The sequence below is a fragment of the Morus notabilis genome, unplaced genomic scaffold (genome assembly GCF_000414095.1).
Source record: "Morus notabilis unplaced genomic scaffold, ASM41409v2 Scaffold1006, whole genome shotgun sequence".
Lineage (NCBI taxonomy): Eukaryota > Viridiplantae > Streptophyta > Magnoliopsida > Rosales > Moraceae > Morus > Morus notabilis.
The window spans coordinates 95,060-106,309 of NW_010363971.1; the positions used below are offsets into that span (position 1 = coordinate 95,060).

Genomic DNA, 11,250 nt, shown 5'->3' on the forward strand with positions numbered 1-11,250 from the left:
ATGTTCTTTCAATTTTTAAGTTAAAGGTTCAAATCTCCACCTTTACAAATCTTTATTTTTTTTAAGTGTGTAAAGTGGTCGGTCGGTTCGGTTTAACTGACGACCTAGGCCATTGGAACTGCCAATCAATCGCCCATGTGTGGTGATCGGTCGATTAACGGTCGGTGTCAATTTTACAGTTATTTTGAACAGCCTTAATTTTTATTATAGTGTTCTATTTAATCTTAAATGGCATTTAATTTGGGAAATTATTTAAATTGAATGCCCCATGTAGTTTGAACTGAACTGTTCAAAAAGTAGTTTAATCCCTCCTATCAATTCTACTTTTCAAACTATTCATCTACAGTATACTCACTCTCACAATTCTAATTTTATCCGTTATGAGCATATGTTCTCGTGTGAAACTCCACTCACTCCACTTTTCAAACTTTATTCAAAGCTTGATCCATCACTCCCACATTTTTCTCTCTAAAAATTTGCTATTAATTTGCCTTCAATTCTGGGTATATGGTATTATATTGCCATATTTGTTTATTTTATTTGTTACAAATTAGCCATAGTTTGTGTGTTTCCAAATAATTATTAAAAAATATTTTAAAAACTCAATTTTATTTACTTTTTTATTTTCTTTGATGTATTTTTGGTCAACTTTTGATTTCATTTAGTTAAAAAAATTTATTATTATCAACTCCAATTAAGTTCAAACTACAGTTTTCGAGACTCATCCAAACACTAATTTAGATTTTATTCCCTGCTCAGATTAAAAATTCTACTGCACATTCAAACGTAAGTTCAAATTACTGTTTAAACCACACTGTTTGAATTTTTATGTTCAAATAAAAAAGTTTAAATCAACACAATTCAAATCAACAAACCAAATAGATACTTAGATATCCATTTGAACCTATAAAATGAATGACCTTAAATTTTTAAATTTCTAATCGATATATGTTGGTCAATTTGTTACATTCCAAATTAATATTCCAATAATAATTTCTTCAACTTAATGAAAATGGGAGGTCTGAGTTGGTGTAAATGGTAAAATAGCAGTCTTTTTAGGAGAGAGATAAAAATCTAAGGAAAAGGCCACCTCATAGCCTAAGCACACAGTAAAAAGTGGTGAAATCAATTAGCAAACTCACTACTAAAGTTAAATTGTGGACAAATTATATGGTTGCCCCTCGAACTACGGGCATGGTCACAAAATGCTCCCGAACTTTAATTTTAACTTTTTTCTCATGAACTTCAATAACTCTTACAAAATTTCTCCTTTTACTGTTATTTGTTCAGGCTCTTACTTTTAAGAGCCCTGTACGAATTCGTGAGGGCACTCAACGGACGAGTTCATGCACTTTCTCAAGGCCCAATTTATGTAGGTTGTCTCCCAAATGCAAGTATGTTTTTGCCCCGTTCTCTCTTCCTTAGAAAAATTCCCCCTCCATCATGAGCCCTTGAGGACTTGAACTTGGGTCCGCCTATTCTAATACAAACTGATGTAGGCGTGACACAACTTTTTTTTTTTCCCAAAAGTTACAACTAATGGGAGATATGTAAATAAGGCCTCGTTCGTATCACTTGTTTAAGTTAAGAACTTGAATTAAAGAGTTTATTCATGTGAAAGAAAATATTGTCGTAGAAAAAGTTAAATTTGAATTTTTGAGAGAAAAAACACTATAACAAAACTTGAGTTGTAATTTGAATTAACGAAACGAAAGGGACCGTAATTTTTAAACTCCACCCATAACCAAACTCGGGAATCCAACCCAAATATTATTCTTTTGGGCGCTTACTTTCAGAATTCCCTTAAGAATTTGTGGTTGCATCTAATGAATGGACTTAGGTCTTGTTCACTTTGTAGATTCGAGTTTTCAATTCGAGCTGAGATGTGATATTTTCAGAGAGCTTTTTATTGTAGCAAAAAAAGTTAGATGTGACATTTTATGAGAGCTTTTTACTGTAGAAACTTAGAACTGAAAACTCGAATCGGTGAAATGAACGAGGCCTTAAACACTTCTTCGAGGTTCAAGCCACACCGACTGCCTCTTAAGTTCAAATATACTCCTACATGCCACGCTAACTGCCTCTTAAGTTCAAATATACTCCTACATATACTCCTACACCACTTATGTGGTATGCACAGTGCATTTTCTTCTTAATGCAGCACATAGAATGTGCAGTTTACTTAAAGTGGTTTCCTACTTTATGTTGGATATACTTCCTTGTCCTTGTCTTATAATATTTTCTTAGTTGTAAACGATAGCGTTTTAATATTTTACTTGCAACGTCATTATTTTCAAACTTCATTGTTTTATAGGATTAAATTCCCCCTTTAAAAATAAAAGAGAGAGAGAGAGAAAAAGAGTGCATAAAATATGAGTAAAAAGACTCATAATAAAATCAAGGGTTTTTAAAGCCTTTTATACCCTATATTTTAGGGCTATTTAATAGTGTATTTTTAGTTTTACCATCAAATTGTATTTAATAGACAAATGTATGCCTTTGATAGGTCAACAGTAATTTTTGGCTAAGAAGATTACCAAAATATCCTAGAGAGGAAGAGAATAAAAACAAACTAAAATAAAAATGTAATAACAAATAAAAATCCAATTTTTTAAACATGCACCGAGATCGACCACAACCATCCTTATTCTCATCAATGATCCCCTCCCTGTTAAGATAATTTTGCCCCTAACTTTCCCATCTGAGATCGTGATGCGCCCCATCCTAACTGAGATTGCAACACCCCTTCCTCCGCCAACCAAAAAGTGTGGCGGCCGTCTACCTCTCACCTCTCACTCTCTTTTTTGACACCAAAGCTCCCTGAGAATATCCAAAAAATGTTTGGTTTCTTCTTAAAATTTTTAGATTTTGTTTTGTTTTGTTTTTTATTTCTTTTATGCTTTAGGATATTTTGAACATGTTTCATACTTAGAGATTAATTGTTGACTAACAAGAGGCATAATACATTAGGCATAATACATTTGGCTGTTGCCTCTTTGATGGTATGCACATTCAAGAATCGAAGACAATGGATCTACTTTTTAATAACCTTGAAATGCAATGTATAAAAGATAAAAAGGAAAAAAAAACAAAAAACAAAGTCTATATATATATATATTGCTACAAAAGTGTTTGGAAGATTAATAATATGTTTTAATTATTTTTACATCTTAAAATTTAAGGTTATGAAAAAATCATTCTTTATATATTTAGATTGTATGATATTTCTTTCTTTATATTTCAAATTCATGTTAAATGCTTACTTTTTTTTTTTAGTTCAAAGATTGATTTTGAGTATGAAAAAGACCCAACGTCCTGCATATTTTGCATTTCTTCCTTATTTTTTTATTCATTTTTTGAATTATTTTTTTATTCAAAATTAACCATTGATTGAGGTAAGGTAAAAAAAATCAAATATGAATTTGAAATGTCAGTGTATAGATAAATACATTTCAAAGTAGAAGGTATGATTTTTTTAATAATCTTAAAATACAGAGTATAAAAATGTAAAAGCCCAATAACAAATATAAGTAATTTTAAAGGTTACAGTTTGCCATTAGTTTATCCCTTGCCCCATATCCAATTGCATTTATTGGCATTTATTGGATCCCATATATTTGCGACAACTTCAAATTTTCACACATTGGAGATGAAATTCAGCTGATTTTGTCCGTCCTTTTTCGTCATTCCACAAGAAAAAGAACCAATCATCAAACAAGAAACAGAAAACTTGAACCCGAATTCGAACCCTTCTCGCTTTAACCTCTTCAACCATTCATTACCAAAAATAGAAATAAAATAATAAAATAAAAACAAAAAAGAAATTCACCACTGCACACGTGCCTTGCACGTGCGGCCACAGCTCTCTATCTCTCTCTCACTCTCGCTTCTTTGTCCACAAATCTGATCGTTCTTTTTTATTTGATCGGACGGTCCACATCCATCTGAGAGTTTCAGAAGTAGGTAGATGAGAGAAGTGTAGCCTCACGTACAGAAATTTCGCCCTAAAGCTCTGTCTGCTCATCCAAGGTCTCTCTCTCTCTTCTCTTTCTCTCTCCTTCTCAGATCTGTTGCTTCTCTCTCATCCCCGATCTCTGGTAAATTTCTACTATTCCTCAAGTTTAATCCTTGTATGATTCTCTTTCTCTCTCTACTCTTCTGACCATGTCTACAAATTTCAGATTTCGTTGGCGGCTATCAGTCAATTCTCTCTCTTAGGGTTCGGGTTTCGACTTCCGATCGAAGCATATATTCGTAAGGTAAAACACGCTAATTTTCTGTCTTTTTTCTTATTTATTTTGGTGATCTATTAGAAATTTTTGTAATTTAGGTCAAAAGTTTTTTTTTTCTTTTTCTTTTTACTGAAATCTAGCTTTGGCATGTTCTTAAGATCCACCGTTCGTTGGAATTGGAGAATACCTCTTTTGTTTGCTTTAAATTGATTTTTTTTTGTTGTTGTCGATTTTTTTCCCTTATTTGCTCTGAAGTTTTGATTTAGTGTGTATTGTTGTAAAGAGTTGCATACTGTGGTGTAACTAGGTGGTTAGGATTGCTACTTTTATTCTTGAGTATCTTGGTTTTTTACTACTTTTCATAACTGGGCTGTATTTTTTGAGAAAGGGAGAAGAAAAAAAAGAAAAAGATTTGCTGTTACTTCTTAGGAATTCTAATTTGTTTGTATGGACTCAATCTTTTAAAAGTTAAACTTTGTTTTGCGATTTTATAAGTCAAGTGGTGGGAATATTCTGTCTGCTTATTATTACTGTTTGAATTAAAATAATAAATTGATGTATAATACATTGATCATCGGATCAGAATTCTTATAATTTGTGTCCTTTGGAACATCATTGATTTTCCAATTAGTGAATTGATGTTATTATTTCCGTGGCAGCTCTTCTTTGGATTTCTCTCGAAAAGATTTGACTGCAAATTCAAGTTGAAACAAAGACAATTCTTTGCAATTTCGGAGGAAAACCGCCATGGTAGCGGGTGCACAGCAACAGCCACAACCACAACAACAGCAACCGCCACTTTCTGCTGAGGAGGAGGCCCTGAAGAGAAATACTGATTGCGTATACTTTCTTGCTTCGCCACTCACATGCAAAAAGGTATGTTCACTTTTATAATGTATAGCAGAAAAAAGTCATCCTATGTATGTAGTATTCACACATTGTTGACATTGGTATTTATTATGAAACAAAGTTTTGCCTCTTAGTTCCTTTTCATCCTTTCCAACAGGGAGGTGAATGTGAGTATCGCCACAGTGAATATGCCCGGGTCAATCCTAGGGACTGCTGGTACTGGTTGAATGGTAATTGCTTGAATCCAAAATGTGCTTTCCGACATCCGGTAAGTGTGTTCCCCTATTCAGGTTGATTACGTGACCGCATTTGTATATCTGAAATATGCTCATGTTGTGTGAAACTATTTTTGACAACTACTCTTCTTTCTTCAGCCTCTTGATGGTCTGTTAGGAACCCAAGCAGCGCCTTCAGCGGGATCTGCTCTACCCTCTTCACAGGCGACAGCAGTGTCTGTAACAACAGCGGCGTCTGTACCACCTGCTACCAACAACTCTAGTAAGCAGGCTGTTCCCTGCATTTTTTTCCAAAAGGGGTATTGCTTAAAAGGTGATAGATGCGCCTTCTCGCATGGACCAAATCCCACGACCAGTACTAAAGTCTCACAGGCTTCAGCAGTGACGCATGGTTCTGAGCCATCAAATGTTAAGAAGGCTTTTGGTGGCCTTCAGAAGTGCACTCAAGAGCAAATGTTTCCACTAGCAAGTATCTCAAAGCCAGTTGGAGTAGCTCCTGAAGCTAATCATGTTCCAAAGGTTGAAAATGCTCCACCGAGAAATGGAGTTAGCATTGAGAGGAGTGTGCCATCAAGCAAGTCTTTTGACAATGAGGCTCTCAGATCCAAAGCAGTGAGTGCTCTTGTTATGAATGGAATTTCAACGACTAGGTCAAATCGTTCGCATCAAGTTAATGTATCTGATGATCATGGCTTCCAGAATGGTAAGGATGCTGATGAGTTTTTGAGGGAGTCCTCTCCTGGTTTTGATGTTCTTGTGGATGATGAGCTCAGAGATCCTGATTACTTTCATGGTGAAGATCAATATGGCAGAGCAAGAGGTCTTGATGGAAGAAACTTGAGTTCTGTTGATGAATATGACATGGACCAGTCTGCTGGTTATGGTTCAGCAAATCCGCATGGCTATGACTCTTATGATCACATGCAAGGCCAGTATGCTTGGGAGCAGCACAGGGCTTCGTCTGAAAGAACGGTAGGTGGGGCCGCTCAATTTGAGAGGACGGGTTATCGCAAATCTCATAGTCCAGACAACATTGATGAGTCAGATCTAAGGTATCGGTTGTCCAAGCAGAGGAGAGTAAATGGTTTGAGATCTGTCATCAGTCATGAACATGCACATGACACTCATGTTGATGAACGAAATTACAGGGGTTCTTCTCGAAGAGACTCACACCAGATGCTGCAACATGAGGGCCCCCTTAGTAGTCGCCTTCGAGGTAGAATAAAGCTTCCTGGAGGATCTTCTGTAAATGGTGGTGATTTGCGCCATGACAGGGAATTTGACAGAGGGAGGAGTCGGGGTAGATTGTCACCAAGCAGGCCTCAAAGCTCCATCCACCAAGGAAGGTTACGAGACAGGTTAAAAGGCAAAGTGCAGGAGGACTACAATAGTGAGGGAAGAATTTTCAGGGGTTTTCCCCCGGGAAGAGAAGCTACAGATGAGGGTACTGATTTTGCTGCCCCAAAAAAATTGTCTGAACTGAAAGTGGGGAAGGTCACAGAAAATAAGGAGCATTCACACCTTGGAAAGCGGAAAAGTACGAGGATGGAGGTTTCTCAACCACCTGAAGGCGATCGCTCATTTGAAGGACCAAAACCACTGAGTGAGATTTTGAAGAGGAAGAGAGAAGCTGAAGCAGCAGGTTCTGGAAGTGCAAAATCCATTAGTGAAGCGCGACGCGTTTCGTCAAGTCTTGCCAAGGAAGAAGGAAATAGCAGCGTGTTTAGCAACAAAGAAGAGTCTAAGTCTGCAACTATTGATGTAGTTGGGACGGAAGATGAAAAAATCGAGGGTCCCGACTCTCATGCACCTGACGCCAATGATCTCGAGGTCGAAGACGGAATGATTTATGATGAAACTGTGGATGATCAGGAGCTGGAAGCTGAAGATCAGACGCATGGGGAGTATGATTTTGAGCAAGGTGAGGAGGAGGGAGAATATGATGGGGAGAATGCGGAGGAGGGTGAGGAGGAATACTTGGAAGATGAAGACGGTGATGATGACTTTGCCAAGAAGATTGGTGTGATGTTCTCGTGAAAGAGGGAAAAATTCCATGTAGAAGAAGACTTGTTGCTATTTCCATGGTCGTTTTGTGTGGAAATTCAGTCAGGTGGCTCTCGTTTTAATCCAACAGCACAGTTGCCGTGGATTTTCTTTTGCAGAAGTAGAGATATCAAGGTTTTTTTTTTCTTCCTTGTTCCTAGCAAAAACATTTTCATTGTATTTAAATCTTATTGAATGGGGATTTTGTTTATGCTCGAGGAATTTTTCTATGCCCTCCTGTAAAAGTTGCATGACAAGTGCACGGTTGTAACAGTAGAAAGTCAATAAGAAGATAGCTATTTTACTGTTCTTATTATATCTTGTACATTTTTCCAGTTTTCCACTGATCAATTGAAACGGGCTATTTACTGTTCTTAGTTTACAAATTATCCTGCATCACAACGACAACACATAGGAAAACGACAGAAAGCGTATGGAGAAAGAATAAAGTAAAATAATTTTGAGCTAAGTAGTGGGTTGGGTAGGCTAGAAACGGGTGTGGGCAAGCAATTTGGTGGGAGGGTTAATAATTTTGAGTTAATTTTGTTACCTTTTATCTTTAAAAAAAAAAAAAAAAACTTTTTTTAACCAATTTGCAGCAAGCACTTTAATTTAGTAGATCAATCTACCACAGTGTTGGACTTGGAACGAAGAAAAAGAGCGAAGAAATTGAGTTAAAAAACATTTATGGGAAATATATATATAAATATGTATGTGTAAAGAAATTGATGGGCGGGCGGGTTCAAACAGCCACCAAAAAATCGAAAACTTGGTGGGCGGATTGGAAACCCGTCCCAAAAAAATGGGAACACGACAACGTAAAAAGAATCTAGAAACGACAACAATATGAAAAGGAACAAATAAGAAACGACCAGCATGGAAAATGACAGCAAATTTGACAACGTAAAAGAATTTAAAAACGGCAAGAATTTAGCATTAATAAAAAAAAAAAGATTCCCTACAGGACAAACGACATATCCAGTAGCAAGAAAGGAAAGCGACATTAACTTGTAAATCAATAGGTAAATAAACGATGACACAACTAAACATGACAATAAAATGGAAAATAACAGAAACCTTAAAACGATAAAAAAATTCAAATGAAAGCAATCTGAAAGATAAGACGATGACCTTTAAAACATCAATAAAGTGGATAAGACGGAAAATTTTTAAAAACAACATCACACAGAACCTAAAAGGATAACAAAAGGAAAACTTATAAAATTTAGAAAAAAAAAGGGCAGCAATCTTATAGGTTTTGGTTGTTTTCAAAAATGTTTCCGCGCGAGGTACAAAAAATAAAAACGATCTACAACCTGCGTTTGTTTAGTAAATGTTTTGAAAACGAAAACAAAAACAATGAGAATGATTTTTATGAAGGAAGTAGAAAACAATTTAAGGTTGTTTTTCCTTTTTTGTTTTCATTTTTTAGTACTTATCAACAATGTTATCTTAAATAATTATTATTAATTATTAATTATATAACACGTTAATTAATAATTAATAATAATAAATAAATATGATTAATAACTAATAAATAGAAAGTAATTACTTAATTATTAATTTATTATTATTAAATTTGTAATTTTATTAATAAAGATAATAAATAATAAACAGTAATTAATTATTTAGTTACACATTAACTGTCAAAAATTGATTATATAATATATTAATAATAGAATAATTAATAATAGATTGTTAAATAAATAACAAATTTTTAATTTATCAATCATATATTATATCAGCTATAATTAATTAATTAGTAAATGGTTGATAAATAAAAAACAAGCAGTAATCACTCAATTAATGGTTAATATTATATTATAATTATTAATTATGTAATATACTAATCAATAGTATTTAATAATTGATAATAAGTAATTAATAATTATTTAAATAATAGTTACCAAAAATTGATCATTTAATATATCAAATAATAGAGTATTAAATAAATATTAGTAATTAATTAATAAATTATTTAATTATGTGACTATAAGTTAATTATTTAATTAGTAAATTAAATATTAATAAATTATTTATATATTAATGATAATATCTATTATTATTATTATATTATTATTATTAATATATTAGTTTTTATTTAGTAAGTGATTATTAATTACTTGATATATCTTAGTTTAAGATTATTAATTACGTGTACTCAAAATAAAATTTCATAAATATAACTAAACATGATTTTATATTTTTATTATACTTAAAATAATCTCTTAAAAATCTAACCAAACGCAGTTTCATAATCGATCTGAGAATAATTTTCAATACAATCTTATTTTCACTTTTATAATAAAAATAAAATCATTTTAAAAATATTACCAATGGTCCCATAAAAACAGTGAAAGACGACAACACAAAGGAAAAGGATAACGACAAATAAATGAGATATCAAGCATTACAAACGATGACACCGGAAAAGGGAAGCAACCGTAAAACGATAACGAATTAAAGCTGAGGGCTTGAAAGACGATAAGAACAAAAATGAATTATAAACAATATTGATCAGACAAACGACATAAACCATAAAAACGACAACGAATACAAAAGACGACAAGCATCAAAGATGACAACAATAGAACGATAAAAGTAACAATGATAGAAACCTTAAAAACGACAACAGTCAACTAAATAGATCAACAACCAAAAGAAATTAAAAAAGCAAAAAGAAAACTATAGACAATAAAAGCATATTGATAAATGTGTGTTTTATTTTTAAATCTTTTTAGATTACATTACATATGTGCAGAAGAAAAAAAGTAGCCCTCGTTCATTTTACCGATTCGAGTTTTTAGTTTTAAGTTTCTACAGTAAAAAACTATCAGAAAATGTCATATCTAACTTTTTTTGCTATAATAAAAAGTTCTCAAAAAATATCACATCTCAACTCGAACTAAAAACTTGAATTCGTGAAGTGAATGAGACGTAAAACAATTTAACAAAAAAGTATTCCTCTAAAGAAATATCCAATCACCACAAATTCGTACATGTAATGCGAAGATTTTCTACCATCTAATTTGCTTGGCGCGGAAGACATGTAATTTTATTTTTGGCAGGTATGCATAGAAATAAAGAAATTATTTGTGTTTGGAATTGATCCCCTTTTTTTCTCACATTTTTTGAGAAAAAAAATAAAAACGTTTTCAAAACGGCGTTTGGTATAATAAAGATAAAAAATAGAAATGAAAACGATTTTTTACTTTAGTGTAAAATGAGAGAGAAATGAAAAATGACTTTTAGTCGTTTTTTATTTTTTGTTTTCGTTTTCTCCTCTCTCGAGCAGAGAAAGAGAAAGAGATATTAATGAGTTTTTTTACACTGAAAATAATCTATTGATAAAACTACCAAACACATTTTCAAAAATGATTTCTGTCTGAAATTGAAAACGTTTTCATTTTCATTTTCATACAAAAAATAAAATAATCTTGGAATGAGTTCTAAACGCGATTTTGTGTTTCATCATTAAAAAAAAAAAGAAAGAATGAGATAACTTTAATGATACTCGTTTACTATAAGAGTGCGTTTAGTTGGTGGATTCGTGCCATGGTTTATATAATGGTTCGTGGCTCGCTACAGTATTTTTTCTCATAAAAAATACACATAAATCGAGAATAATTATGAATCCATGAACCAAATAAATTATCAATATATTGAGATTTGGCCAATTCGAACCCCAAGTAGATACTTGAAATTATTTATTCTGGTTGATTAATTGTTAGTATTAGTATTTTAATTAGAACATTATCACGTTTTTCGCAAACAATTATTAACAGAAAAGTCTTCTAAAAAAAAATCTTAGAAACCTAACCTACTCCCCAAGCCTCCAGCAAAAAAAAAAAAAAAAAAAAAAAAAAAAAAAAAAACTTACTTCCCAAGCC

The 11,250-nt window shown here is 32.9% G+C and overlaps 1 protein-coding gene across 2 annotated transcripts; it reads left to right on the top strand.

Annotated features, from left to right (window-relative positions):
- Positions 1 to 4,014: 4,014 nt before the first annotated feature.
- Positions 4,015 to 7,673, top strand: LOC21392002 (zinc finger CCCH domain-containing protein 17). 2 transcript variants are annotated; one of them, XM_024170360.1, is made up of 5 exons: positions 4,015 to 4,029; positions 4,182 to 4,259; positions 4,892 to 5,108; positions 5,239 to 5,349; positions 5,456 to 7,673. In XM_024170360.1, exons 3-5 carry the CDS (start codon positions 4,980 to 4,982, stop codon positions 7,352 to 7,354), a joined length of 2,139 nt encoding a protein of 712 aa, XP_024026128.1. In that variant the 5' UTR covers positions 4,015 to 4,029; positions 4,182 to 4,259; positions 4,892 to 4,979; the 3' UTR covers positions 7,355 to 7,673. The 2 variants fall into 2 exon arrangements, with proteins under 2 accessions (XP_024026128.1, XP_010103791.1); XM_010105489.2 differs by lacking the exon at positions 4,015 to 4,029 and adding an exon at positions 4,053 to 4,097.
- The last annotated feature ends 3,577 nt before the right edge of the window (positions 7,674 to 11,250 follow it).